Here is a 26,979-nt window from a genome sequence, read left to right as displayed (position 1 = left end):
AAAGTGTCTTGCCAGACTGGAGGTAAGACGATCATTGCACATCTTGCTATGTTTGCATAGCACGGCAGGACGGGCAGCTCGGCAGAGGATCTGGATCCTGATTCTCTTTAATGGAAAGGGGTGACCACCCGTCGTTGATCCCAGGCATTAATAAAAATGGTGATGCAGCCATCAAAGGAGTAAAATAGGTGCGGAACCATGTAACTCCTCTCGATTTCGTTTCGATGGGTCTAGTAGAGTAGAGTATGAAATTATGAATAGATCCTTTACCCGAAAAAATAAAAAGAGTATGAATAGATCAGATACCGTACAAAGTGGATTACCCCCATTGGAAAATCACTGTGATGGATCCCAAGACTACAATCGTACGGTTGGAAGCTTAGGATTCCAATCGTACGATGAGAAATATTTTCGCTCTTGTAAAACATTCCAACTTTTTAAAATAGTTAGTAAGTTAGCGTACTGATGAGGAAAACGTTCAATGAGATGGGGAATCATAGGCTCATCATATGGACGTGACGGTGGGTGAAGGCGTATTGACCTTTGAGTTTGGGTTCTCTGTTTGATAAACCCATCCACCAGAGAGAGGCACTCGACGATTAGGGAATTAGAGAGGATTTTAATCCGAGAGCAGTTCATCGCGGGTGTCTACATCGAAGCAGAGAGGGTTGGAGCGAAGATGAAGACGACGAAAGGAGGGAAAGTCATGAACCCTACGGATGCCTACCGGAAGGAGCTCCGTAAAAAGGAGTTGAAAAGGGTAAAAAACTTGCAATTTCGTTTCTAGGGTTACTAGTTCTGCTTTCATATTTATATTAATCCTTTGTTATTGCACCATCACCATTCCTCAGTGGAATTATTAGGCGTGTCTTGGAAAACCCTAACATATGTCTCAAAATTTCATTTCTGTTTTTCAAACACAGATATGTTGAAACTAATATTCGCTTTCTCACTTGGAGCTTGAGTTTTCGAAAGATGTTTCCTAATCGTTATTTCCATTGTTGTTGTTATTTCTTCTTTCGTTTTAGCGTCAGAAAGGAGAGGCAGCGGAAATTTGAATGAGAATGCACAGTTTTATTGATTGTTTTATTAATATGTGAAGCATGGTCCACTCCACACCGACTAGAACACCTGTTTTTTTTCAGATATATTGTTTTTTGAGCTACTTCATTCTTACTAATAGGAAATACGAAATGGTTGTGGGACTGAATCATGCTTTTTCAACCCTGTCGAGGTTTAATAGCAGGGGGACTAATTGTTATTCTGTATGGAGAATTTGTTTGATATATATATATATATTGCTCTCAAACCTATTTATTCTATGTTGGTTTCTTATGTTAATTTCTTTTATCCTCTATGGTTCACTTCATGGCTTGAATATCCGTTCAAACTCAAACATTCCTCACTTTGATATTTCTTTGTCAAACAGAATAAAAAAGAAAGAAAAAAAGTGAGGGAAGTTGGCATTTTGAAGAAGGATCCCGAAACAATCAAGGAACAGATTGATAAGTTGGAAATGATGAGTATGTCATTATTCTTCTTCTGCCATTTTTGTTTCATTCATTCTCCATAGGTGCAACTTTACCAACTATAATCTGCTCCAAAATTAAAGTTGTCTGAAGCTACTTGGAACATTTTTATGTATTGGAATATGATTAGTATTATTAGATAAGCTAGAAGTACTTTTGTTTTTATGCTCGTAATTCTTGGGCATTGTTTAGTCATTATGAAAAAAATTTGTACTTAATGTTTGTTGGTGCCAAAATAGAAATTCTGTAGAAATTAGAAGAAAAACTGGAAGATTTCAACTCATGATCCTTTATGAACACTAAAATTTATTTCCATGTATCTTTAATTATTTGCTTCGACTTGGAGTTGGAGTGGGTGATGCAGTTATGCGTATGAATTAGGACTTGTCTCTTTTTGTAATTTTCTTTTTTTATTTTATCTGTTGATAGAGTCGTAGATAGAGTTAGTGTGGAGTCATAGATAGAGTTAGAGTAGAGTCGTAGATAGAGTTAAGAGTTTGAGTAAATTAAGTAGCTAAGTACAGCTCCCACGAGCTGGATGACTCAACCAAAGCTGGTTGGCTCAATCTCCATGAACCTGGTCCACTTTAAGACCTTGGTTCTTGCTGCTATGAATGGTTACCAATTGGACCAGCCTTAATCCTCCTTTGAAGCCCATTTGAGTGTCCCAATCTACATAAAAAAACTGACTAAATTGACCAATAAAAGACTTAAAGGCAGCTCTTATCCAACTATGACTCCAATTTAACTGACTAGTTAAGTAAATCATGTATTCCTAACTTTTATCCATATTATAGGTTCATTAAAGTGCTCTATTACAAAGAAAACCCATTGGACAAAAGGCCTAAGCCCAAAGCCCTAACACATATATAACCCGATCCAAAGGGTGTTTTGACTAAAAGCGTAAAACAAGTTCACTTACGTGATTTTCCTGTGTCCATTGGGATTTTCATTTTTCTTTTTCTTCCCTTAAAGCTTGTATTGCTGCTTGTAATAATAGTGAATGCTTTTTTCACAGCATTTGCCTATTGATATGCAGTTTAATGTAGTTCTAGATTAAATGTAATCCAACTAGAAGCCACAACCAGAATCTGTTCTTCAAAGGGAGATTCAGCTAGGGTTAACTAATGGAAAAGGTCAATTTAGGGTTAGGGTTTAGGGTTTGATGTTAGGGTTAAGGTTAGATGATGTATGGAAGTCTTCCAATGAAGGTTACGTTAACAAATAACAAGCCTAAGACTGCTGGACGGAATCGACAGCAAATTATGGAGTCTAGGGTTAGGGTTTTTGAAAGAGGAAAGAGTGGAGTTATAAGGGTTTGGCTGGGCATAATAGGACCAGGCTTGGATTGAGTTCTCCAAGGGAGTAGAGGAGGACTTGGTCAAGTTTTGGTAGGGTTCTATTGGCTGGTTTAGGCTATGCTGGTTGTGGGTGGTCCAGAGGAGAAGAAGAGAATGGTGGGTTTGGGTTTTGGTTCAAACTTACTTGTTTAATGAAGAACAACTTGAACAGAATTTTGTTGAAGTAGAATGGTGCTTGAAACCAGAACTTGAATGTAGAACTGTGAATGAAGAAGTTGAAAGTAACCACAAACCACCCGGGCTTCCATCGAAAGGTGTCAAGCGGATCACTGATTCCATCAGCCTTGATCAAACACAAGACAATTCTCCTTGGAGAAGACAAGTTGCAGCAGCAGCTTAAGAGTTGAGATTTCAAAATTGTGAGGTAAAGAGGAGCCCCACGATTTTATTTATTTATAAGGGCCAATAGGCCAATCCTAATCAGCATAGGAGTAAACTAGGTTCTCCTAGCCGACCTAAATACGTAACACATCCTCCCTATGAACCGTGGGGAGTGGATGACTTAAAAATTCATGTGACCTACTTAAGTAGGCACATGACCACTAAAACACTTAAAAGGAAAAACTTTTAAAATCACTTAAATTGAACCACTGGTTGAACCGGTTCGATTTAAGAACAAAAGCACCAAAATAAAACTATGGAATAAAAACAGCTAATCCCATATAACCCTATTACCCATACTTTAGGTCTATAAAAGTGACCCATTACATTGAAAACCCATGGGATCAAAGGCCCAACATGGATAGAACTTAACCCTGGACTTATTACTAATATAACAAGCCTATTTCGGTGATGAATCTGCATCACCGTCTTTGTAAAAACGTTGTCCTCTATTCAAACCACACACTTGACTGTCATCAATCTGGATTATACCTTTTTAGTAATAATACTACTTAGATGAATGGTCCTGCACTATTTAATTCCTATGTGCTTTGCTTATTTGCTTTGTGATTAGGTTTATTGGTCAGGTGTGGGTTTGGGTTGTAGCTGTCCCCCAAGGGACTTACATTTTCAACACTATTGCTGATGAACAAGTGGAACTCCTTTATTCGTTGTCCCTTTTTCTTTCTCTCTCTCTCTCTCTCTTTGTTGCTCACTCGCTCTTGTGTGGGAGTGTGTTGCTGGGTGTGTGGGTGTCTATTTGTGTGTAATTGCAGGGTTATGCAGAAACTAGGTCCCACGACAGTTTTAGAGAAATACTCAGATCTGCAGCTAGATTTAGTTGTCATGACAGCCTGCAGCTACATTGTTTTTTTTCGAGGTTCTGATTCCTGATCAGGTCTTGAATCTTATCTTGTTTGTAGTCCTAGTTGCAGGGTCTTTTATTGCAGCTTCTTTTCTTTATTTTTTTTTATTATAAAGCTTATCTTGGATAAGGAATATTATATTCCAGTCTGAGTCAGTTCTCTTTTTCTTATTGGTTGCTAGTGTATTTGTCAGATTGGAGCTTTCATATTGGTTGGGTGATGGAAGAGCTCTTATTTGTTTTTTTGTTTATATTTTATTTTCAGTTTAGGATTGACCTTATCTTTCCTATGCCAATAGCAGGTTTCTGAAGTATCCATAAATAAGTGTACTGGCCTACAGGTGATGCAATAGCTCTAGAATGGTTGGACCATCACGACTTGGTTTGGAAACCCAAACCCAGATGGAACCTGCCCAACCTTGGTTTTTGGTCTAAGAAGGCTGTTAGTAGTTTATTTATTTGGGATAATTTTTTTTTTTGTCATTTAAATTTTTATTATTAGCGTGTCAACAGGTAGTGAATGGAGTTTGTTTCAAACTCTTACCATTGTTTTAGAGTTTGAATAGAGATCTTTGTTTTTCCTTTACAAATATTTATATGTTACCATCGATGAGGAGATTGGAATGAATATTGAATTTTGTGGGTTGTAGCCTGCGTAGCCTCTGGTTGGTGGTATTCTCCTTTTTGTCCTTTTCCCTTCCATTCTTCTTATACCTTCTTTATTCTCAGTCTGTCCTTGCAGCAGAGTGATCAACAGAGAGGTCATTGGAACTCCTTCGACAGAATTCTATTTGGCTCGATCTTTGGGTCAAAGGTAGAGCTTTCATATACGATCAGAACTCTAGAGTTCGCCTGCTCAAGATCTCCTCTGTTGCAAGTAATGAAACCAGTTGCAGGTTTGAATCCGTATGTACTGCAAGCAAGGATTTCAAGGGCTTATTCTGTTGTTAGGGTTGATTGATTGTACTATTACCTGGGTTTCAGAGGCCCCTTGGTGCAGTATCACTTGACTGGTTGGACCAGCATGATAGGCTTTGGAGACCCATACCCAGACAGAACCGGTCCAATGGGTTTTGGTCCATCAAGGGTTGGAATTGGTTTATTTATTTATGTCTTTTATTTGTTTTGAGTTACATACGTAGGAGTTAGATAGTGTTAGAGTTTGAGTTGCAACTTATTTCAGTTTTGTAGTTAGAATAGGAGTCTTGTTATTTTCCCTTTAAATACTAGCTTGTAACCCAACAATGGACGGTGAAGTGAATTGAATAGAAGCTTATTGAGTTTTACTTTGAGAGAGTGTGTGATTATGTGATCTCTTTCCCTTTCCCCTGCAACTTTTCCCTTCTCCTATCCGGCCCTCCACCACCCCTTAGTTGTGGTTCAAGCCCCAAAGTTTCAACTTTCAACTCCATTGGGTTCCTCTTGAGGGAGATCTCTTCCTCGAAGGTGAGCATCCCTATCGTTGGCCTGCTGTTTCAGAACTTCTAATCCAAGTGCAACTTGTTTCTTTGGAGTTATCATGGTTTGGGTCAACTCAGTAGACCCATGTGGTTCTGATTCTGGAAGCTAGGGTTTTTGGGGTGTGATTTCATATATGAGGAAGCAAAATCGACCAGTTGCAGATTCTAGTTACCGCCTTGGCTCTCGATGGAAAGGTTGAAGACAGCCTCATCATATGAGTAAATACCCTCCCCTTTTCTTCTTCCCTCCATTAATACCTCTTCCCTTTATCCCTAATTCCCTTATGTCGTTTATTTACTTTTAGTCCCAACTGTATCTCTATTCTATAGTTAATAATTCCCTTTCTGTCCTCTTTCCTTTGCCTACCAAGTAAACCCTTGAACAATCTAGTTAATTACCAAATTGCCACTCCCCATGAGCAAACTTCAAAATGTTTACTGTTTTGCCACTAAGCTTTTCATTGGAGTCTTCTATTTCTTATAGTGAACCCAAACGGGGTTCCAAACACTAAGATAGGAAACTATATTTTCGGGGAACCAATTTGTTTTATGCTAGGAAGATCCTCGATGGAAGCTATTTATTATTTAGGAGACTCATGGAAAGATATAGAGAAGGTAAGAGGGGTCTCCATATGGTCTTTATTGACCTAGAAAAAGCCTATGATAGAGCCCCTAGAAAGTTAATCTGGAATATATTGGAAAAAGATAAGGGTGTCATGTAAATATGTGGACAATTAAAGATATATACAATGGTGTGGTGACTAATGTAAGAGCTGTGTGTGTGGGGGGGGTGTTAAGATAGTGAATTCCCCTTATTCGTTTGCGCTTATCATGGATGATTTAACTAGAGGCATACAAGATGAGGTTCCTTGGTGCATGCTTTTTGCGGATGATATTGTTTTGGTGGATGAGTCTAAATCAGGGATTAACACCAAGTTGGAGCTATGGAGATCAACCTTGGAATTAAAAGGTCTTAAGATAAGTAGAACTAAGATGGAATATATGGTGTGTAAAGATGAGGTTTCTTGGTGCATGCTTTTTGCGGATGATATTGTTTTGGTGGATAAGTCCAAATCAGGGATTAACACCAAGTTGGAGCTATGGAGCTCAACTTTGGAATCAGAAGGTCTTAAGATTCTTAGAACTAAGATAGAATATATGGTGTGAACCTTTAGCCATCCTAGTAAAGATAATGAGGTGGTGAATATTGATGAGAGGGAGATTCCACAAAGTGATTATTTTAGATATCTGGGCTTTATCGTAAATAAAGAAGGTGACATAGATGATGGTGTTGTCCAGAGGATTAAATTAAGATGGATGAAGTGGACTTTAGTCCACAGAGAGTTTGGTTCGACAAGAAGTCTCCATCCTAAGTCTTCTCTTTTTGACCCAAAGACTAGGTCTAGGAAAGGGTCTTGGATTTGGAATAGCATCACTAAAATTCTTCCGTCCCTTAGATCTTTCAGTCTTGGGAGAATTGGTAATGGACTTGATACCTATTTTTGGACTGACCCTTGGATCCCATCCATACCATCTTTCACTATCAAGCCAGAGGTATCCCAGAGGTCCCACCCTCAAAAAGTTGGTCAGTTTATCTCTAATAACTTCTGGAATCAGGATCTCTTGAGGAATTTTGTTCCTTTTTATCTTTCTCATATCGTTTACATTCTGTGCTCTGACTCCCCGGATTCCTGGTGGTGCACTCTCACTAGGGATGTGCGTTTTATCACTAAAAAGCGGCTAATTTCATTTCTAATTCCTCTTGCTTTGATGTTTCTTTATCCGTTTGGTAGAAATTTTTTTGGAAACTCAATCTTTATCCGAAATTTAAAATTTTTTTCTGGCGTGTATTAAATGCAGGGATTCCAGTTAAGGATATTATTTCGAAATGGACTCAGATCAACCCAACTTGTGCTTTCTGTGGCACTTGTAATGAGACCCTCTGGCATTTACTTCTATCTTGTGACTGGGTTAAACATATCTGGGCAGCTGATCCTTTGGGTCTGAGGACAGAGTTCATCTCATTCCCATCTCTGAGACAATTATGCATTTCTACTTTCCTAAGTCGCACGCTTGATAAGCCCTCTCTTGTCTGGTTTTTTTCTATTTTTATTATAACTTGTTATTTTATTTGGATTTTCAGAAATAATTATGTGTTCTGCCCTGTTTAACCTCATCCTCTAAATGTGTTATAGAGGATTGAACTTTGGATGAAAGACCTTCATATCGCCCCCCTCTGTTAAGCCCAATACTGTATCTTCTAATAATCAGGATATGCATGTTACTCCTAGGTTTCATTTACCTACTTTGGACTCTCCTGTTTTGTTATGCGCAGGGCTTGATTCCACGGACATAGGCTGTTCCGAATGGACTTTTGGCATTTTGTTAGATGGCAAATTCATTTTGTTAAATGCAGGAAGGGTTAAAAACAACCATGAAATGGAACCAGAATTGTTGGCCATTCTCAACGGCTAAAGCTTCCGAGCGGAAAGAAGTTTGGTGCTCTAACAAGGCGCTACCTAGACTTCTTCCAACTCCATCCCGTTCTCCTTGGCCTTTTGAAGTGTTGGAATATTTTCTGCAGATTTTTGATCGCTCGGAAGGCATTTTGTTCAACCATCTGACGGATACTGCTCTTTTAAGTTGGTTTAAATCCCTATCTCAACAAACTTTGACTACTAATGTACCTTGGGTAGATGACAGCTGTATAAATTTGCCATATTAATTCAATTTTTTTCTTTCTTTCATCGAAAAAGAAAAAAAAAAAGATGGATGAAGTGGAGAGGTGCGTCTAAAGTGTTGTGTGATTAACATATTCTTTTAAAGCTTAAAGGAAAATTTTAATCGGACTGTCATACTTCCGGCTGTGATGTATGGTGCAGAATGTTGGGCAGTTAAGAAGTGTCCTAAAAATAATTTATGTGTAGCAGAGATGAGGATGTTGAGATGGGTGTGTGGCAAAACTAGGAAGGATAAAGTAAGGAATGACCATATTAGAGCTGGGTTGGGCGTAGCCCCTATTCATGATAAACTTTGAGAGAGTCGTTTGAGGTGGCGTGGCCATGTTCAACGGAGGCCTTGGGATGCCCTAGTACAGAGGATTGATTTGATTCAGATTGAAAGATCTAAAAGAGCCAGGGGCAGGCCTAAAATAACTATAGGAGAAGTAGTGAGGAAAGACATGTTTAGCTTAGGCCTCATATCACGTATGACATCAGATAGAGTTGATTGGAGAGAAGGATCCATGTGGCCGACCCCATTGAGTTGGGATTAGGCAATGTTGTTGTTGTTGTGGATTTAGACCATGGTTTTAGGTATTGGAATTGGCCATGGCTGATACTGTAACGGTCCAGAAAACCCCGAATCGTTATTCTGAAGGGAAAAAAGGTCCGATCCGGCCTGATACGGTCAATTCAGATCTGTTTGCTATTGGTTTCAGTTTCTGCTGCTGTCTCGAAGATGCTTAAATCTGCTTGTTAACCTTTTAATTAACTTCAATAAACAATGTTTTGCTTCCATCTGAGTTTCTATTTTGAATCCCTAAAATTGCCAATCGAATGCTTCAGTCCTATTTGCTGTAGGTTTGTTTCAGATCTTGACACAATTTTGCAGGTCTGATCTGTATACAGAACAAACCCATCGACTGAATTTTGTGCCTAATCTGAATCTGTTTGCCCTAATTACTGTGAATTTTCTGTTTCTGGTTTTCATTCCTATATTATGTGATCCTATTATTTCTATTCATCTATTAGATTAATTCTGCCAAAAGTTTAGAAACCTCATTACACGGTGATGTTCCTTTTTTTTTTTTTTTTTTTTGTAGGAGCACAATTACTTTGGCATTCTGTTTTTAGTTAGCATACATCTTTTTAGAGAGGAATTTTCTTTACTATTATATACTGCTTGGTGGATAGTTTGTTTGATGGGTCTCTGCACTTGCATTAGTACAGAATCTGCCTTAACCTTGGGGATAATTATTCCGGAGCTGATGCTAATCTCAGCTGAAAGGAATGCTGTTTCTGGATTTTCTTGAAAGCATGGTTGCAACAAGCAGATATTAGGCAAACATTGTTTGGAACTGTGGTGCAGAAATCTGAATGTTAAGTGTGCATTTAAATAGAATTTTGTAGAGATTACAATGAAGGATTGACTCGAATCTTCTTGGATGTATTTTATGTTATCTGAATTGATGATTTAGTATGATCAATTTATGGTCAAAGCAATGATGTTATGTGTATACTGATTCAATTTAGAATTTTGGACTTTAGTTTTTGAAGATCTCAGCAAGTTAAGATTTGCACAGGTTGTAATCAGAGGATATATGGTCAAGGTTTTGTAGGGTCTGCATGCCACAAATAAGTTAATCTACCTAAATCGTAAGTCTCAGAGTTGGAGAGTGGACATGACTTGGATCTATCTTAAAAAGGAGCTCAGTTAACAATGACACTGACATGGGTGTCAGTTTATGACATTGTACCTGCTACGAAGATTGTAGTGTTTGATTAAAGGCTAAAGCTCCAAATTAATATATTGTAAATTGAAGTGAACTGTCAATCGTGACACAGATTTAGCCCGAAAGACATGTAAAATCCTTAATATTTGGCAGTTAAGTGGTCAGAATTGAGGGATTATTTCAAGATTTAAAAACTAAAGCATTGTATTTATAGACTTTGGCAAATTCAAGTATTGTTGGGGTTTGTAATATGACAACCTGTTGCTTAATTTAATTGAGCCCTGGATGAGTGTTTAGTGTTTGATTTCTGTGATGTTGAGACACCTTGATAATGTATTTAGTATTTAGTTGAATCTTAGATCACTTTTTTGCATCTCATATATATATCTTGACACCAAAGATGGTCACTCAAATGAAATTCCCATGAGGTTAATATTAGGACTACCAAGTGGGGTTACTTGTGCATGTATTTGTAATCACACAACTCTATAGTTACAGCAAAAACTTGAAATATGCAGTGGAATATGTTGTGCCCTTCAATTGTTTTCTTGTAGCTTGGAGTAATATTGCATTATCATGTGGTTCATTTGATATATGTCATGTATTTTCTAGTTTATATATATACAGTTATGTTGTACTGTATCATCCAGTTTGATAGTTTGGCTGGGAAACTCTTTCTTCCTAATGGTTCTAATTCATATTGTCAATTGGCGCAGAAGCAGATGGTGCTCTGGACAAGGCAAGGAAGCACAAGAAAAGACAACTGGAGGACACACTGAACCTTGTTTTGAAGAAGAGGAAGGTATATAAACTTTATACATGGGTAGGCATTTTCATTTGGTATGAGAGGGAACTTTTATGGGCCATTGCTTATGCCAATGGTAAAAGTTCCAGGATGCCAGGGCAAATGCCCGAGTTCGAGTCTTTAGGGCAGCCACTTGGTGCAAAATACAAAGGTTAGGACTGACTCCAAACTCTCCCCTCCCAGGACCCTGCATTGGGTAATGGCCCTTTTTTATTTATTTTAATTTTTACGAGAGGCAACTTTTGCATTAATCCATCAATTAATGCTTTTCAATGTTTATGTTTCAAGCACCGTAAATTTCATTGTCAGAAGCAGTTGCTAAGGTTAGTATCCAAGGGTTGGATCGCAAACAATTAATATATATTTTATGACCCCAGCCTCCATGAGAAGGAGACTTTACCAATTGAACTAAGATTCCTGCCTCTTTTTCTGAGATTCGAATGTCTCCATGTGCCCTCGAGACTTGAAGTGATACATCTAATAACCGAAAGCTGCATCTCCCTCAAGGATCAGATCAGACCATCCATGAGATGATGAGATATTCTAAAGTTCAATAATTGCCTTTCACTTCAGTGGTGATCAAATCACCGATACCTATTCATCTACTGAAAACCAGAACATGGTCCATAAAACCCCTTCTGATCCCCCCCCCCCCCCGCGGTTTACCCAAAGTACAACCATTAAAACAGAGCTTGAGACTGTTGATTGGAGGAATCCATGTATGCTGGATTAGAGGCAAATGACTTGAAGAATTCCATACTGGTGTGTGGTTGGATGGTGAACAGGTCGCTTGAAAAGAATTCTAAAAGTTCTGGAGAAAAAAAAAAATGTAAAAGATCTTATGGTTAGCCTACTCCAACATATTGATTGTTTGCATTAGTAATCTCTCAGGATCTTGTAGTTGTGTGATGAGTCCTAATCCTCATGAGACACATGTTACTTATTGATGTTTCGTATCGTCCTACAAGCTGGTCCTATGGATTGGTATAGTTCTATTAAGTACGTCAGATAGGCCTGCAACAAGTACCACTTGCTTGTAAGACCTGTCTCCGGTATTGAATGTGATGTATGTCTCTTTTTCGCAGATCAGAATCCACAACTAGATGGGTACCACATTGCTTATACCGACAGAGCATGTTCGAATGATCTTTACTTCCATTGGTGAGGGATTAGGTTGGCTTGAAAAGTGAAGAAAGCACTTAAAAAGTCTTGTAGAAAAAAATTGGAGATCAGATGCCTAAATATCACGTTTATGTAATTTAATTCAATGGGGTTGGCCTTTGGACCTGGTCCCTCCAATCAGGCTTGGCTACTTGAAGAGAAAGAAATAAAACAGAAGATGAAAGTAAAGCTAACCAGCCGTTTGTTGCACTCTTCTTTCTTGCCCCTGTTTTATCTTCTCTTCTTTTGTCATATTGAATATTGTGGTAAATTGTGGTGAGAGATAAGAGTGCATCTCCCCTCCCTTTTTCCATCTCTGCCTGATGGCAAACCTTAGATTAGTATTTCTGGATGAGTTTACATTTATATCGCCTTATTATTCCATATTGTGATGGCTGCTGTATTCTTTTCACTTGACAGGAGTATGAAGAGAAACTGCGGGAGAAGGGTGAGGCTCCAGTGATGTTCAGGTGAAGAAGCTTTCCTATGGTTTCTGGTATATTTCTATTCGACAGATGTTGATTTAACTATTAATTAATGCTTTATTGTTTTAACTTTTCCCGACTATTTGTGGTTTTATTGTTTCTTGCAGCCATTTGGGCCCTCCTCGCAGACGAACAACTGCAGAGGAAGAGGAGAGAGCAAAACATCCACAACCAGAAGTATCTTTCGATACCTGATACAAGTAGACGATTATATCCAAGTTTCTTTATACTGCTGCTCATATTTACCCGCTCCTGGTTGCAGGACTCTGTTTATTATCATCCCACGTTAAATCCTACTGGGGCACCACCTCCTGGAAAGGCTCCCATGTATAAGTCATCAATAGGTCGGTTTAACTTATACATTTTCATGTCTTGATGATACTTCCTCTTGTTCTTATTGTTTACTAGTTTTTATTTTGGCTTTCGCACGTCAGGACCTAGAATTCCTTTGTCAGCAGCTTCATCAAGTGGTGCAGCATCATCATCAAAGTCAGAGTCGGAGGATGTGGCATTATCTGTACCTCCTCCTCCTCCGCCACCACCTCCTCCATTACCAGATGCCAGTGAATTGGATCTTGGAGAGGGTGCAGTACCTTCATCTCTGCCTGTACCACCCCCACCTCCCAAGCCTCCAAAGCCTGCTTCTGACATTGGTCCAAATGTGCCGCCACCGTCAGGACCTCTACCCAAAGAACAAATTTCCAGTCACACTCCACTGGCTCCACCATCTCAACGACCCACTCAACCTCCTCCTCCAGGCACGAGTGCAAGTGACAGGGAAAAAGGTCAAACTGCAGCATCAGATGATACAGAGACTAAGGAGTCTAATCGGGTGAGCTTATTTTTGTTAGGTCAATGCACATTCTATACTTTGGAAAATCATAACAAGGTCTGCACCTCTTACAGATGCCAGCGATGCCGCCTCCTCCTCCGCCTCCTGGATTGTCACAGAAGTTCGTTACCCATCAACCTGAAGGTGGCCACTCCGAGTCTGATACCGGTAACTTTACAGGAAGTAAGGATGCTTCTAAGTTGATTCTCCCACCGCCACCACCTCCTCCTAGGCCACAAACTGGTATGCCTAGGCCTGCATTAATCCCTACATTACAGCCTGATGTATTACCTCCAGGTATTTCACGCTTCCCACCACCCCCACCTCCACCGGATATGCGGCCACCACTATCTGGCCCTGCACTTCCTAACCGAGCCGCTCCCCCTGGAATGGTTGTTCCACCAATTCCAAGGCCACCTTTTGGTCCACCACCTGGGCCACCCCCAATGATGAGATCATCAGTTCCACCCAGCCTTGTTCCTACTTTTCAGGATGATGATCACACTACAGTTAGACCTGTACCACCAAAGCCATCATATGTCAAGTCGGCAGCATCAACTGTAGTGAAGAAACCGCTGGCTCAGCATACCCCTGAACTTACAGCTATGGTACGTTAACATCCTTCTTTTAGTCGTACATTGCACTTTTTTCTACTAATGGCATGAAACTGTCACCGGTTGTGAGTTTTAGCCCCAGTAGTAGAATTTTTTTTGGTTTAGTAATACATGAAGTCGGTCTGAATTCAGGTTCCAGCATCTGTACGAGTAAGGAGGGAGACTGCTGCCCCTAAAGTGAAACCAAAGCCAACTTTGTCAACAGGGGCAACAGCTCCCCGGACAACAGCTCCTGCTTTTCCTGGGAAGTCGGAATCTGCGAGTACTTCAGCAGCACCGAAGACACAGAGCGTTGATGACTCATACATGGCCTTTTTGGAGGACATGAAAGCCCTTGGTGCTCTTGATGGTTGAGCTTATTAGAGCTGGTGCAGTGAATTTCAGCTGTCAACATGTTGAAAGAGAAACATCCAAAGGCTCTTGTTACAGCTTTGGGGTTCATGGCAAAGAATGAGTTATTTGCTCTACATAGCAGTGATTTCCTCAGAATGTTCCAGCCCTGGAATCTCCATTTATGTGTTGTTCTTACACCATTGTTCTGGCAGCCACCGATCTTTCAATGAGTTGGGAGTTTAGGGTTATTTTGGAACTTTGGTCCTCTATTGATGGGCTGGTTTTTATCTGACTCAACTTAGAAACTGAATCATACAATGAAGCGTACTACGGTTTACTTGGACAATTGTGCACTGCTGTACGACTTAGACTTATTGTAGGCTCAGATTTCTTGGTCAACTGCTGTACCAATTGATGCAATAAAATGTTTTAAACAATCATTTTAACTGATAAATGCTAGTGGAGAATGGTGTCAACTTTCAATTCTGATTTTGCTGTGTGAACAAGTGGTCAACTTTTAGTGATGGAAATTTTCTTCAGCAAAATTGAGATATTATAGGTGCATTGATCCAAGGCCTAGATTGAATAAGTTGGACGCAGTAAGAGAAGACTAGAATTTGTAGAACATTGAGGATCTTACACAGTAGAATTTTATCTCTGATTGCCTAGTTGCCTTTGCTTCAGAGACTTGGATTGGGTCCATTGATGCTTTTTTTTTTTGTTACGACCCTTGTGGGTCTTACGTGGATAATACCATTTTTTGCACTTTCATGGATGTAGATTGTAGATTCTTCCCCACACTGCAATGTGGGAAATTCTCCCACTATTTATTTACTAATGAGGAGTTTACATCAAGGTTTAAATATGCGGAATCGGCAACAATATTAGCCTCAGCTGGAATCGGTCTGAAATCGATTACAATCAGCCTAAACCCTAGAAAAGTAGATATCTATTATGGATCAGCGTCTAATTCCGATTCTTATAAAAGTGGTCTACACTCTTGGTGAAGATCACTGGTTTAGATATCCAGAACCGTGGTCTGAAGATCTCATGTTGAGAACTTGAAGTGCTATAGGCCTATGGGCTTCAGAGAGCATGGATTTAGTTTTGAAATTGATATAGATGCCGATATCTATCGGCTGTATGCCTGTATGCCTCTATAAAACATTTTTGCCCTCTAAGATGCCCATATTAATATTTTTTTGGGGAAAAGAACACTACCTAGTCGTGTGGTTCCCCAGTCCTACACTCATACTTAGAAGTACGTGAAAGTATGACACTGCCCCCATGGAAAGGAAGAAATCCCGTCTAAGGCAATGCATCCCAGTGGCTAGTGAGTGCAGCTCTTGAGACCATAGGTTGCGATCTCATTTCCATATATATTTTTAAACATTTTACTTTGTCTACGCTGTATCACTGATATGATGATATCAACTAGATATCGATAATCGTGTCAACTGATACCAATATCGATTAGGTCAGGATCGTCTCCAGGGAGCCCAGGGTGCTGTCAGGGGGCATCCAGTGGTTGAGCTATGCCGCACACATCTCGATGCACGCCTAGGGATGTGTGCGGCACAACTCAACCGCTGGATGCCCTTTGGCAGCACCCTGGGCTCCTTGGAGACAAGCCAAATTCATACCGATCGATCGATATGACACTGATTCCTAAAATCCAATCGACGAGCCATAACGGAATCAGAATCCTCTCAAATGAGTTGGAGAGCCCAATGAGTCATCCAACGGCTGGGTTGACTGTGCGTGCGTTCCAGGATGTGTGTGGCACAGCCGAGTCATTGGATTCCCCCTAAGCACTCCATGGCCGCTGGGCTCCCTTCGAGAGGGTCGATGCAACTATTTCGTTCCACGTTGCAACTTGCAACCGAGGGCGGTCTTAAATCTATATACATTATTGAGACCTAATCTTCTGTGGTACCTGAAATCCGAATTTTTACCTGTTTTTAAACGAAGCATCATGTTTGAAGCAGAGGGAAAGACTCTTCCCGGGTATGCAATTGTTTAAATCTAATGAAAATAAGTGAAGAAGTTCCACATTGCAGCAGTTTTGACAGGTAAATTCCTTGTTTGTATACACAACTATATAGATGTGAATTGTAACTGATAACTCAATAGCTCCTGTGGCTCACATCCAATGATCCAAAAAGAAGGACCCAAGACGCCAAGATTTGGAAGATATTTTCTACTGTTTCCTTTCAAGTCTCAAATCTCAGTGTAGAACTGCCGGAATTGAGAAGCCACCGTATGGGTTCGATTATGGTTGATGATTGAGCAGAGTACCTCTGTTTCATTTTCAGGAGATAGATAGGAGTTGCTAGGAAAGATGATGGCAGTGTTGGTCTTTTAATTACGAAATAGGATTGCAGTTAGATGATTTGGTGAAATGATGGATAGATACTCTCTCTCGACCACAATGTCTGCCACTTGCCATTCGGCTTCAGCTCCAACGGCGTTATTATTCTTCAGAAGCACCAATGGTTCCATCACTTGCAGTAACCTCTTACCAGCCCCCTCCAAGAAGCCAAAGAGTTGCTGCAGCTCTCGCCTTGTTTTACCTGTTATAGCTTCTTCATCTTCTTCCTCTTCTTCGTCTTCTTCAGTTAAAGATGTCTGGAGAAGATCAACTGACAACCCTCCTCCTCCGTCGTCGTCGTCGTCATCATCACCATCTCTCCGTCCAAGGCATTACAGTCATCATCGCCAAAAACACCACCAGCAACAACAACCAGTCTATTGGGATCACAGCGTCGACATGGAAGAGCTCCTCTCATCCATTAGGCAGACATCTAACGAGCAGGAACTCTACGCACTGATGTCTCCATACAAAGGGAGGCAGCTTTCGCTTCGCTTCATGGTTTCTCTTCTCTCTCGCGAATCCGACTGGCAGCGTTCCCTTGCCCTCCTTGATTGGATGATAGAAGAGGCCTCGTATGCTCCTTCTGTCTTTGCCTACAACGTTGTCATTCGTAATGTGCTTCGCGCAAAGCAATGGCAGCTCGCCCCGGGCCTGGTCGACGAAATGCGTCAAAGGTCCCTCTCGCCTGATCGTTTCACCTACTCTACCCTCATCACCCATTTCGGCAAGGAGGGCCTATTCGACTCTGCCCTCTCCTGGCTCCAGCAGATGGAGCAAGACCGTGTCTCCGGTGACCTTGTTTTGTACAGTAACCTCATCGAGCTTTCACGCAGGCTCCACGACTACTCCAAGGCCATCTCTCTCTTCTCCAGGTTGAAGCGCTCTGGCTTCTCCCCAGACCTTGTAGTATACAATTCCATGATCAATGTCTTCGGCAAGGCTAAGCTCTTCCGGGAAGCCCGTCTCCTCCTTCAAGAGATGAGATCAGCTGGTGTTGCGCCCGATACAGTTAGCTATTCCACCCTTCTCACTACGTACGTCGAGCACCAAAGATTCATTGAGGCTTTGACCATATTCTCTGAGATGAAAGATGTCAAATGCCCTCTCGATCTTACCACTTGCAACATCATGATTGATGTTTACGGTCAGCTTGGCATGGCCAAGGAAGCAGACCGCCTCTTTTGGAGCATTAGAAAGATGGGAATTGAGCCCAATGTGGTCAGTTACAACACCCTCTTGAGTGTCTATGGCGAGGCTGAGCTCTTTGGGGAAGCCATCCATCTTTTCCGGTTAATGCAGAGGAAGAGTATCGAACAAAATGTGGTCACTTACAACACCATGATTAAGATCTATGGCAAGTCTCTGGAGCATGAGAAAGCCAACAATCTTGTCCAAGAGATGCAAAGTAGAGGGATTGAACCAAATGCTGTTACTTATTCCACAATAATCTCTATATGGGGAAAAGCTGGGAAATTGGATCGGGCAGCAATGTTGTTCCAAAAGCTGAGGAGCTCTGGAGTAGAGATCGATCAGGTCCTTTACCAGACGATGATTGTGGCATATGAGAGGGCGGGTCTGGTTGGACATGCCAAGCGTCTGCTTCATGAGCTCAAACGTCCAGACAACATGCCCAGAGAGACGGCCATCTCAATACTCGCAGGAGCCGGTCGGGTTGAAGAGGCTATATGGGTCTTCCGTCAGGCTTCCGATGTCGGGGAGCTGAAGGATCTATCTGTCTTTGGGTGCATGATTGATCTGCTTTCAAGGAATAGGAAGCATGAAAATGTGGTTGAGGTGTTTGAGAAGATGAGAGGGGCAGGATTTTTTCCTGATTCTAATGTTATTGCTCTTGTGCTGAATGCTTATGGGAAGCTGAGGGAATTTGAGAAAGCAGGTGCTGTTTATAGGGAAATGCAGGAAGAAGGTTGTGTTTACTCTGACGAAGTACACTTTCAAATGTTAAGCCTCTATGGAGCTCAAAGGGATTTTAAGGCTGTGGAGACACTGTTTGAGAAGCTGGACTCTGATCCCAACATTCACAAGAAAGAATTACATCTCGTCACTGCCAGCATTTACGAGAGAGCAAATAAGCTGGATGATGCATCTCAAATTATTAACCGGATAAGCATAGATGGAAACTGAAGGTCGTTGTATTCATCACCATAGAGGGAAAGTATCTTATCCTTGAATGGGCTAAACTACAGCAACTTCTTGTAAATTGCACAGATTTATGTTGATTCTTTGGTAAATGTTAGTATTTCTCAAGTTTAAATTGAGGTGGCTGATTGATGCTCCCAATTCCTATGTTGGTTCGAGTGCAGCAATGATCAAAATGGTGGCATAAACCTTTCTTCCAATTTATTGGTAACTGTTGGATCAACCATTTCACAGCAACCCTACAAGAAGGACACATGAATAATCAACATCAGAACCATATGATTGCTGGTTTGTTTCATCTGAAGTGGCCATCTCTAGGAGGCCACAGGCTACCGGCTACAGGACTTGGGTCTCTTCTTTATGATCCTTTGCAAGGAAGAACTTTGGCAACTTCGCCTAGCAATCCGGCCTAGAAGGCTTCTCAGCTTATCTGTTTCTCAGATTGTCAACAGGTGGTCTATGCCTTGCAAGGTGACAAGGAGTTAGAAACAGCGGCAGTCAGAACCATCTTAGCAGATATTAAGGCTTGGACAGAGTTTTTCTTCACCCACAGTGAATTGGAATCTCTTCAGTCAATGGCATCATTGTGTTTGGATGGGACTTTAGGAATAGTGAAAGGGCATTTCAGACCTTCAACATAAAAGGGGCAGGTAATTACGACGGTAGATTCGTAGGTGAAGACTGATATCACCCTTGTACAGGAAAACTTTCTCCTTAAGCCTTTGTTGTGCAGCTTTGACTTCTGTATTTTCAGATACAGTAGAGCTGCTCGCAATATTGCTAAATGAGCAATAACCTATCCTATGCCTGGTTTATGAGACCTGGCTTTTGCTTTAAGACATGATCTGATCCCTTTTGTATCTCGATTCATGCCTCATGGTTTAATCTCCTCAACCCCCCCCCCCCCCCAAAACCAAAAAAAAAATGCAGTGCTCCTAAATATGTTTATCCGGTGGTTTAAAGAGTGGGCCTAAGTCTTTTGGGTAATATCCTCGTTGCAGAGTTGTGGTATTCTCTTTGCTAATTTAGTCGATATGATCTAAGGTTCTACTGTGGATGTGGCATGATCTATGGACTCATTTTTTTGTGGCAGATGATGTAGAAAAAAGTCCTATACCGGAGCATTCATTGGCATGTTGTCTCAAGGAAATTTCTCTTCTCCAACATTAGTATTGGATTGGAAATACCCAAAGCTTAACACTACTACTTCTGTTCTATAAAAATTGTTGCTACCCTCACCCTATGAACATGTATGTATAAATAGATACATGATTCTGATCTTTATATGAGTATGTATATATGTTTAATTGTTAAAGTTTCTCTGAATTATCAAGTCACTTTATAATCTTCCTTTGTTTGTCTTCTCAGTTTTCCTTTTATTTCTTAGTTGTGTCTCTTACCTCTTCGGTGGGTTGCCTAAGGATTCCTTTGCATGTGTTTGATCTTGCTTCAGGTTTTGTATGTTCTTTTTTCTTCATTCCTTGTAAATTTTGCAGAGAAAAAAGAAAAGAACTTTGTTAAGGATTTTCTACTGTTAAGGACTAAGGATATTATCCAAGATTCTTAACAGGTTCTTGTGGATAATTCTAATCTTCAGGTGATGTATGCTCATAAAGTAATTAAAATTTGTGCTCATTTTTTAGCTAGATGGTTTGGGCTGAATTGTAATCAAGATAGAGAATGGAGTCATGTCCCAGATTATATTATATTATTATGGAGATCATCTCTAATCATAGATCTCCTATTCTTGATGTATCTGGTTCTTAAAAAAATGAATCTATTGCTTGTCTCAAAAAATAGAAAATTATGTGTTCATGGTGTGGCTAGAACTGCTAGCTAGAGTTTCAAGAGCTAGGTACAAGACGACTACAGTTCTGCATGATGTGTTATTTCCTTAGATAAGTCTTTTCAAATTATTTTAAAAATCCATCTTAGACAGTTTTCCTCTACCGAGCTGGAACATTCATCGCACTATCCTAGGGTTCACAAACCCTTATAGGATTTTGGTATTTCCCAAAACACCCTCGTAATGTCCTCTTCCGCCCATCCCACATCTGTGGTGAATGGATTCCCATTCACTATGGGTGGAGGGAAACTTGGTCCATCCATTTTTGAATCGTTATCGTCTCCTGTTACAACACGGTGCTGTAACGCATCGTGCGGCACTGTATAAACCATGTGACACAGCAGGCCTCACATGGTGCACATGGCCTGTGCAGTTGCCGCATGATGCGTTACACCACCGAGCTGTAACAGGAGAGGATAAAAATTCTCCATTTTTTACCTAACTTTTGACAATAAAAAGACAAGTGACGATCAAAAGAAAGTAAACAAACTTCTCACTGCACGACCTGGGTGACAATAACACGCACCCAAATAGAATAAAAGCAAGCATAAATACAAGGTTTTTATTTATTTATGGGCATGAGGGCATGAGGGCATGAGATAGTTGTTAGGTCGCATGGTCTCTACTCTCTACTCTCTATTCTCTAAGGGTGTTAATCAGTCGGGCCAGGCAGGTCTCGATCGGATCTAATTGGGCTTGACCATTTTGAAGTGTTGCACCATGCCTGACCATTTATCTAATTGGGCTTACATTGGATGGATATGGTATGGTTTATATTCAGTCGGTCGGACTCGGTTTTTAGTCGAACTTCCTTAATTGGGCTTTAACCAGGCTAAATGCCTGTTTAACTGTAAACAAATTGTGACTAAAAACATGTCTATGCAACAAATCCTCTAACCACCAACCATTTGGCCAAAGGTAAGGTTCAATTAACCTATCTTTTTCCCCTTTTTTATATTAAAAGCTTGTCTTAACATTGCCTTATCTTTAGTTTATGGGCATTGGGGGTAAAATGAGAATTTTGAATTTTTTGTAGTGATTAAAGGGTTGGGTTGGTCAGGTGACCGTTAAGCTAAACCCTTGCACTAGGAACGACCGATTATAAATGGGTCGGGCTTGAGTGCGACATGTTTATTAATCGGGCCAATTCGGTTTGGTTCAAACTTTATACGGTCGGTCTCCATCGGGCCAGCCGTGCCGTGCCAGGCTTGAAATTGACACCCAAAGTCTCTACACTAGTATCTAGGCCAATGGGGGAGCGTGCCTAGGTATCTATCCAGGTGGCAAAGGCGTCATTTCACGGTGCCCTGTGAGAAGGAGTAGAGGGCACCACCAAAGCAGGGATGTTTTTCCTTTATTTATTTGTTATTTTTGGAGGAGAGGGGGAGAAGGCTGCTAATGTGTAATGTGTTAAATAAGTGATGGAGTGATGTTCTCTATGCCACAGCATAGCCTGTGCCTAGACACATGGACCTGTTATTCAGGAGGGTAGGGTGGTCATTTCATCCACCCCATGTGTTTGGGCGCAGCCTGTGCCGTTGGCACAGTAAACATTCTCCCATAAGTGATACAACAATACCACCACATAAATATGAATGCAAGAATTTAACACCCCCCCTCCCCCCCCCCCCCCCCCCCCCAAAAAAAAAAATTAAATAAAGAATATGGCATTTTAATCCTCATCTTTTGACATTACATAGTAATAATATTAACAGTGTTCCTCTGATGGTACGTCATTGATGAACTCATTGGGTATGGTGAGATAAAAACGTTCATCAAAATATAATACCTAGGTGGACCCAAGAGCAATGATGTGACCAAATATGTTTGTCGTATGATGCACAATTTTCCTATGGATGACTTGTTCTTTGATAGTTTATGAACCAATAAAATAGAATAGGAAAAAGAGAAAAAAAAATAAAATTATCATTCTAAGACATTGTTCTTTCAAAATGAAGGTAGGGTATGACACTCTATGTGGGACCATCCAAACAATATTTATCTTTATTAAAAATGAAGTATCTAAATAACATCTCTATAGGTATATTTAAAACGTCACATCTTCTAACTGTCCTTTGTTTTATTCATAATTTTTTTTTTAAGATAAAAATATAAAATGATTTTCAAAAATAAATTGAAAGTGTTATATCATTATGTCATTATCATGTTTTTTTTTTTTTAAATACATATGTGAAATGATATTATTATCTTCATTGAAAAATAAATTGTATATCATACTAAAAAGGTAAAGAAGTAAGGTTACAAATTATTTGATAAGGGTTATCAATAAGAAAATCCCTAATTAAAAACTTTGATATTGTGTTGAAGCTTATAGAAACTTAGAAGCACTAAATTTGAACTTGTGATATCAATTAAATTACAAAATAAAAAGATTCATATAATGTACACAAAGCAAAATCATTTTAACTTTTATATGAGTCAGAAACCTATATACCACAAATATTGGTAAAATCTACTAAGTGTTTCTCTTCTATTTTTAATGATAACTAAAAAAAAAAAAACAGAAATTTAAAGTTGAGCAGATGCAAGGGCAATATCTATTTTATTATTTTTTGTGTGGTAGATTAGGTGAGGTTCAAATGTTAGTGATAAGTATAGGCTCCACTTTCCTTATTTAAGTGTCAAATTTTAATTCAAGCTGACAAAGTGTCGTAATTAAATAAAGAAAATTAGTGAAAACAACCTAAGCAAAATGAAGTGGTGGTTATTATTGTTGACCAAAAAATAATTATTTTGATTTTTTTTAAAGATTTGAATAGATAATCCTAGCCATGTGAGTGTTTTTGTTTTCCCCCTTTTATCCCTCCTTGTATAAATTGATTAAGAGATGTATAAAATCTATAGAGATCTGAAACCACTACTTCAGATTACGTAGAAAAGAGATAAAAAAATGATTTTAAAATACAGAAGATGACAAAACTGGTGATGTTTTCGAGTTTATAGACTTCCCAAATGAGAACATTCCAAGTAACTCGCCATCCCCTTGACTTACAGCTCTATCGATTTATTTTTCTCCTTATTTATTTATTGGGAGAGGGTTTTCCTTGCCAATAATGTGGGATGGATTTCCTACCCTACATTAATTGTGGGGCAGGAATCAACATCTATGTTTGGTAGAGAGCCCACATAGTACGGAGAAAATTTCAATCACCGATCAAGCTCTTGATGCAGTTCTCTCAAGGGAATAGTGAATCAGCAGGGCAAGCCCTAGATCGACGTTCTGACTTAATAGGCATAACTAAGGTTTTAAGTATTGATATTGATGTCCATGTCAGTCATTGTCGATACTGATATCAATATCGTATGATATGAATTGGCTAGATTAAATCCATATCGAGTGCAAATTTAGAAACAAATATACTCTTAATCTATATTGGCATCATATCAAAATTAGGTACCAATGATATCTAATATTGACTGATACAGTGGATACAAAACCATACCTAAAGTAAGGGTGTCAATCGGTTCGGTTTCGGTCATTCGGTTCCATGCCTTGATGGTATGAATCGAAACCAAACCAAGAACCGAGTCAATTCTAAAAGTGGAAATCGAACCCGAACCTGTTCGATCACTCCATATCGAGTGCAATCAGAACCAGGTATCTTTATTGCTTAAGAAGAAGAGTGACCAATGCTCCAGTCGAGACTTGGACTTATCCGGGTTTGTCTTAAGTAATATTGTGGTCCTCTACTCCTATAGGGTATTCTTTGTCATATGAGGGAACCAAAACTGGCCACATTTCTTAGGTTTAAAATGAACCACATGCCTCTAATGAGAAGAATTTCTCACTATAGGAACACCTACCAAAAATATGTACACATATAACTATTTTTTTTACCACTAAGTCATGTTGGATGAGGCTGAAATTTTGTGGATAGATATATCATAAGATTTCTTTTTCATGTTACTAATTTTCAATCCAAAAGTAGGTAGCTAAGTAGTAAACTAAATTTTTGAAAAATTAAAGACCACCAAAAGATGTAAATGGAACATTTGACGACTAAGGTTGCATGGTGCATACATAAAAGGGTAAAAATGATTGAATTCGCAACTTATAAATTTATAAGTGATCAATCTAAACCATGCTTTATATATCCAATGGTAAGAATTGGGGAATCATTTCACCCAAAAAAAAAAAAAAGAATTGAGGAATCAACTTTCCACATAGTAATAAATAGTTGCCAATCAACCTATCTTTCATTAGCATGCCCATGAATGAATCTATTGCCTTTCCTCGTGTTTTTTCTTTTGACAAAAGTTTTGTTGTTGGCAAATAAAACCAGAGGGTTTTTATTCAAAACATTTAATTACACCATATGAAACGATCAAATGATGAATCTAACCATTAGATAATTAAGTGGGTGCTTTTATAGCACAATGGTGGCACCAACGGTGTATTGACAGTAAGACCAAGGAGGTCTTGTGTTCGACTCTCTGTCTGCCATATATATTCCCCCCTCCCCCCCAAACACCCTATGTTTATGTGTGCTCGATCAATAGGCTGATGCTAGAATAACTAGGTCGTCACATGATCAACTCTTTTTAGATTAAAATTTAATATGTATAACTAGATTATATGCATTGAGAACAAGAAAACCATCTTCAATTTTTTTTTATGAATTATTATTATCACAAATATCTGTTAATTTTTAAATGTCACAAAACATCTATTATGCATAACAGATTTTTAAATGTCACAAAACATCTATTATGCCACATGTGCATAAGTGATTATAATTCAAATTTATCTTTCTAATTTTCCATTATTACATGAATAACTACTTTCTTTTTTAAATAAATTTTATTAATTATAACTGGAATTCCTTTTTCTAACGTGTAAAAAAGGATACAATAAAAGCAGCCCTGGCCCCACATTGGTTCTTTAGACTTCAAAGCTGATGATGTTAAGACATTTTAACATTAATATTTGATCAGAACTGCCAAGTGGGACCCAAGTATTAGACGTGGGTAGTTGTTAGACCTCCAAACGCTTACTCTGAACCTCCAAGTGTCAGGGGAGAATTGAAGTTGTTGTTCATTACGTACTAGTAGTAGTAGTTATACTTATTACACCCACCATTTATTAGTCGTTAACAGAAAGGCGCACTCGGTAGGAACGGCTGCATGAGTTCTAATTAAAACACACTTAAAAGCGTAAGCAAGACTTCCCCTTCTTTACCTAACCATCCTTATATGAGTTTAATTACGGGGCAATTACTATCATTATCCTACACTTAGCCTATATTTATTAAAATTATTTTCAGAAACTACCCTGCTTTTAAACTTTTACATCTCTTTCTACCCTCATATTTTTAAATACCCAGATTGTCCTTTCTTTCACCTAGTAACCTACTAATCCATTTAACCTATCATTTTTCTTCTATTTTTTACTATTTTGTCATTAAAATAGTAAAAAATGAAAGCACCCACCTGTTTCTTCTCTCTCCCATTTTTTACTCTATTTATTTATTTTTATTTTTTCTTCAATTTATTTATTTAATTAATTTTTTATTCAACATTTCATCATCATCGTTCTTCTTTGAACAGATCATGGTTCTAAGTATCGGTATCGTACCGCCTGTATTAGGCAATACGTATTGGTTTTACTAGTCACTGACACTGTGCCGATACCATATCAATAGCACGGTACAAACAAGGGGTAAAATAGTCAAAAAAAATATTTTTTAAGGAGATTCAAGGGTAATATTGTCTGATACAGGCCGATACTGTATTGGTATCGTATCGATTTTGTAGGTTACCGATACCCGTTTCGATATTGTGCTCTAAAACCATGGAACAGATCAACTCTATTCAAAGAACCCCATTTCTTCTCTCTCTTACTCTTTTTATTCAATTTACCTTTACGTGTTTTTTATTTTTTATTAACCTACAATGCGATTCTCAAGTCATCACTCTTCTTCTCCCTCTTCATATTCACAGAAACAGAAGGCAACCCTCCCTCTCCATTACAATTGATCTCTACACGAACATCTTCATCTCTCCTCAACCTCACAACCATGAGATAGAACGACACAATATCAATCATATCATTGAATTGTCTTTGCCTTCTTGGCGATTTTAGTTGAGAATCCATGAAAGATAATTCGGTTTCAAAGAAGGGAACGCACATATAACAGAGACAAAGGAGAAGAACTGGATCACGATGAAGATCAGGTCAATCTGTTCGAAGAAGAATGATGAGGATGAAATATTGAATAAAAAATTAATTAAATAGAATAATTGAAGAAAAAAACAAAAAAAAACGAATGGAGTAAAAAATGGGAGAGAGAAGAAGCGGATAG

The 26,979-nt window shown here is 39.2% G+C and overlaps 2 protein-coding genes across 2 annotated transcripts; both read left to right on the top strand.

Moving 5' to 3' along the window:
- Window positions 1–621: 621 nt before the first annotated feature.
- Window positions 622–14,472, top strand: LOC122655986 (protein EARLY FLOWERING 5-like). The gene is made up of 9 exons (XM_043850397.1): window positions 622–760; window positions 1,430–1,523; window positions 10,766–10,851; window positions 12,436–12,485; window positions 12,608–12,677; window positions 12,763–12,844; window positions 12,935–13,332; window positions 13,407–13,940; window positions 14,079–14,472. The coding sequence occupies exons 1-9, from the start codon at window positions 680–682 to the stop codon at window positions 14,298–14,300; spliced, it is 1,617 nt and encodes a 538-aa protein (XP_043706332.1). The 5' UTR covers window positions 622–679; the 3' UTR covers window positions 14,301–14,472.
- A 2,238-nt stretch (window positions 14,473–16,710) lies between these two features.
- On the top strand, window positions 16,711–19,033 carry LOC122654212 (pentatricopeptide repeat-containing protein At5g39980, chloroplastic). Its single transcript, XM_043848200.1, has one exon. The coding sequence runs from the start codon at window positions 16,711–16,713 to the stop codon at window positions 18,793–18,795; it is 2,085 nt and encodes a 694-aa protein (XP_043704135.1). The 3' UTR covers window positions 18,796–19,033.
- Window positions 19,034–26,979: the final 7,946 nt, after the last annotated feature.

This window comes from Telopea speciosissima, chromosome 3, assembly GCF_018873765.1.
Source record: "Telopea speciosissima isolate NSW1024214 ecotype Mountain lineage chromosome 3, Tspe_v1, whole genome shotgun sequence".
In the NCBI taxonomy this organism is placed as follows: Eukaryota; Viridiplantae; Streptophyta; class Magnoliopsida; order Proteales; family Proteaceae; genus Telopea; species Telopea speciosissima.
The sequence above is the reverse complement of the archived record's forward strand: the minus strand, read 5'-3'. Positions and strand labels throughout refer to the sequence as shown.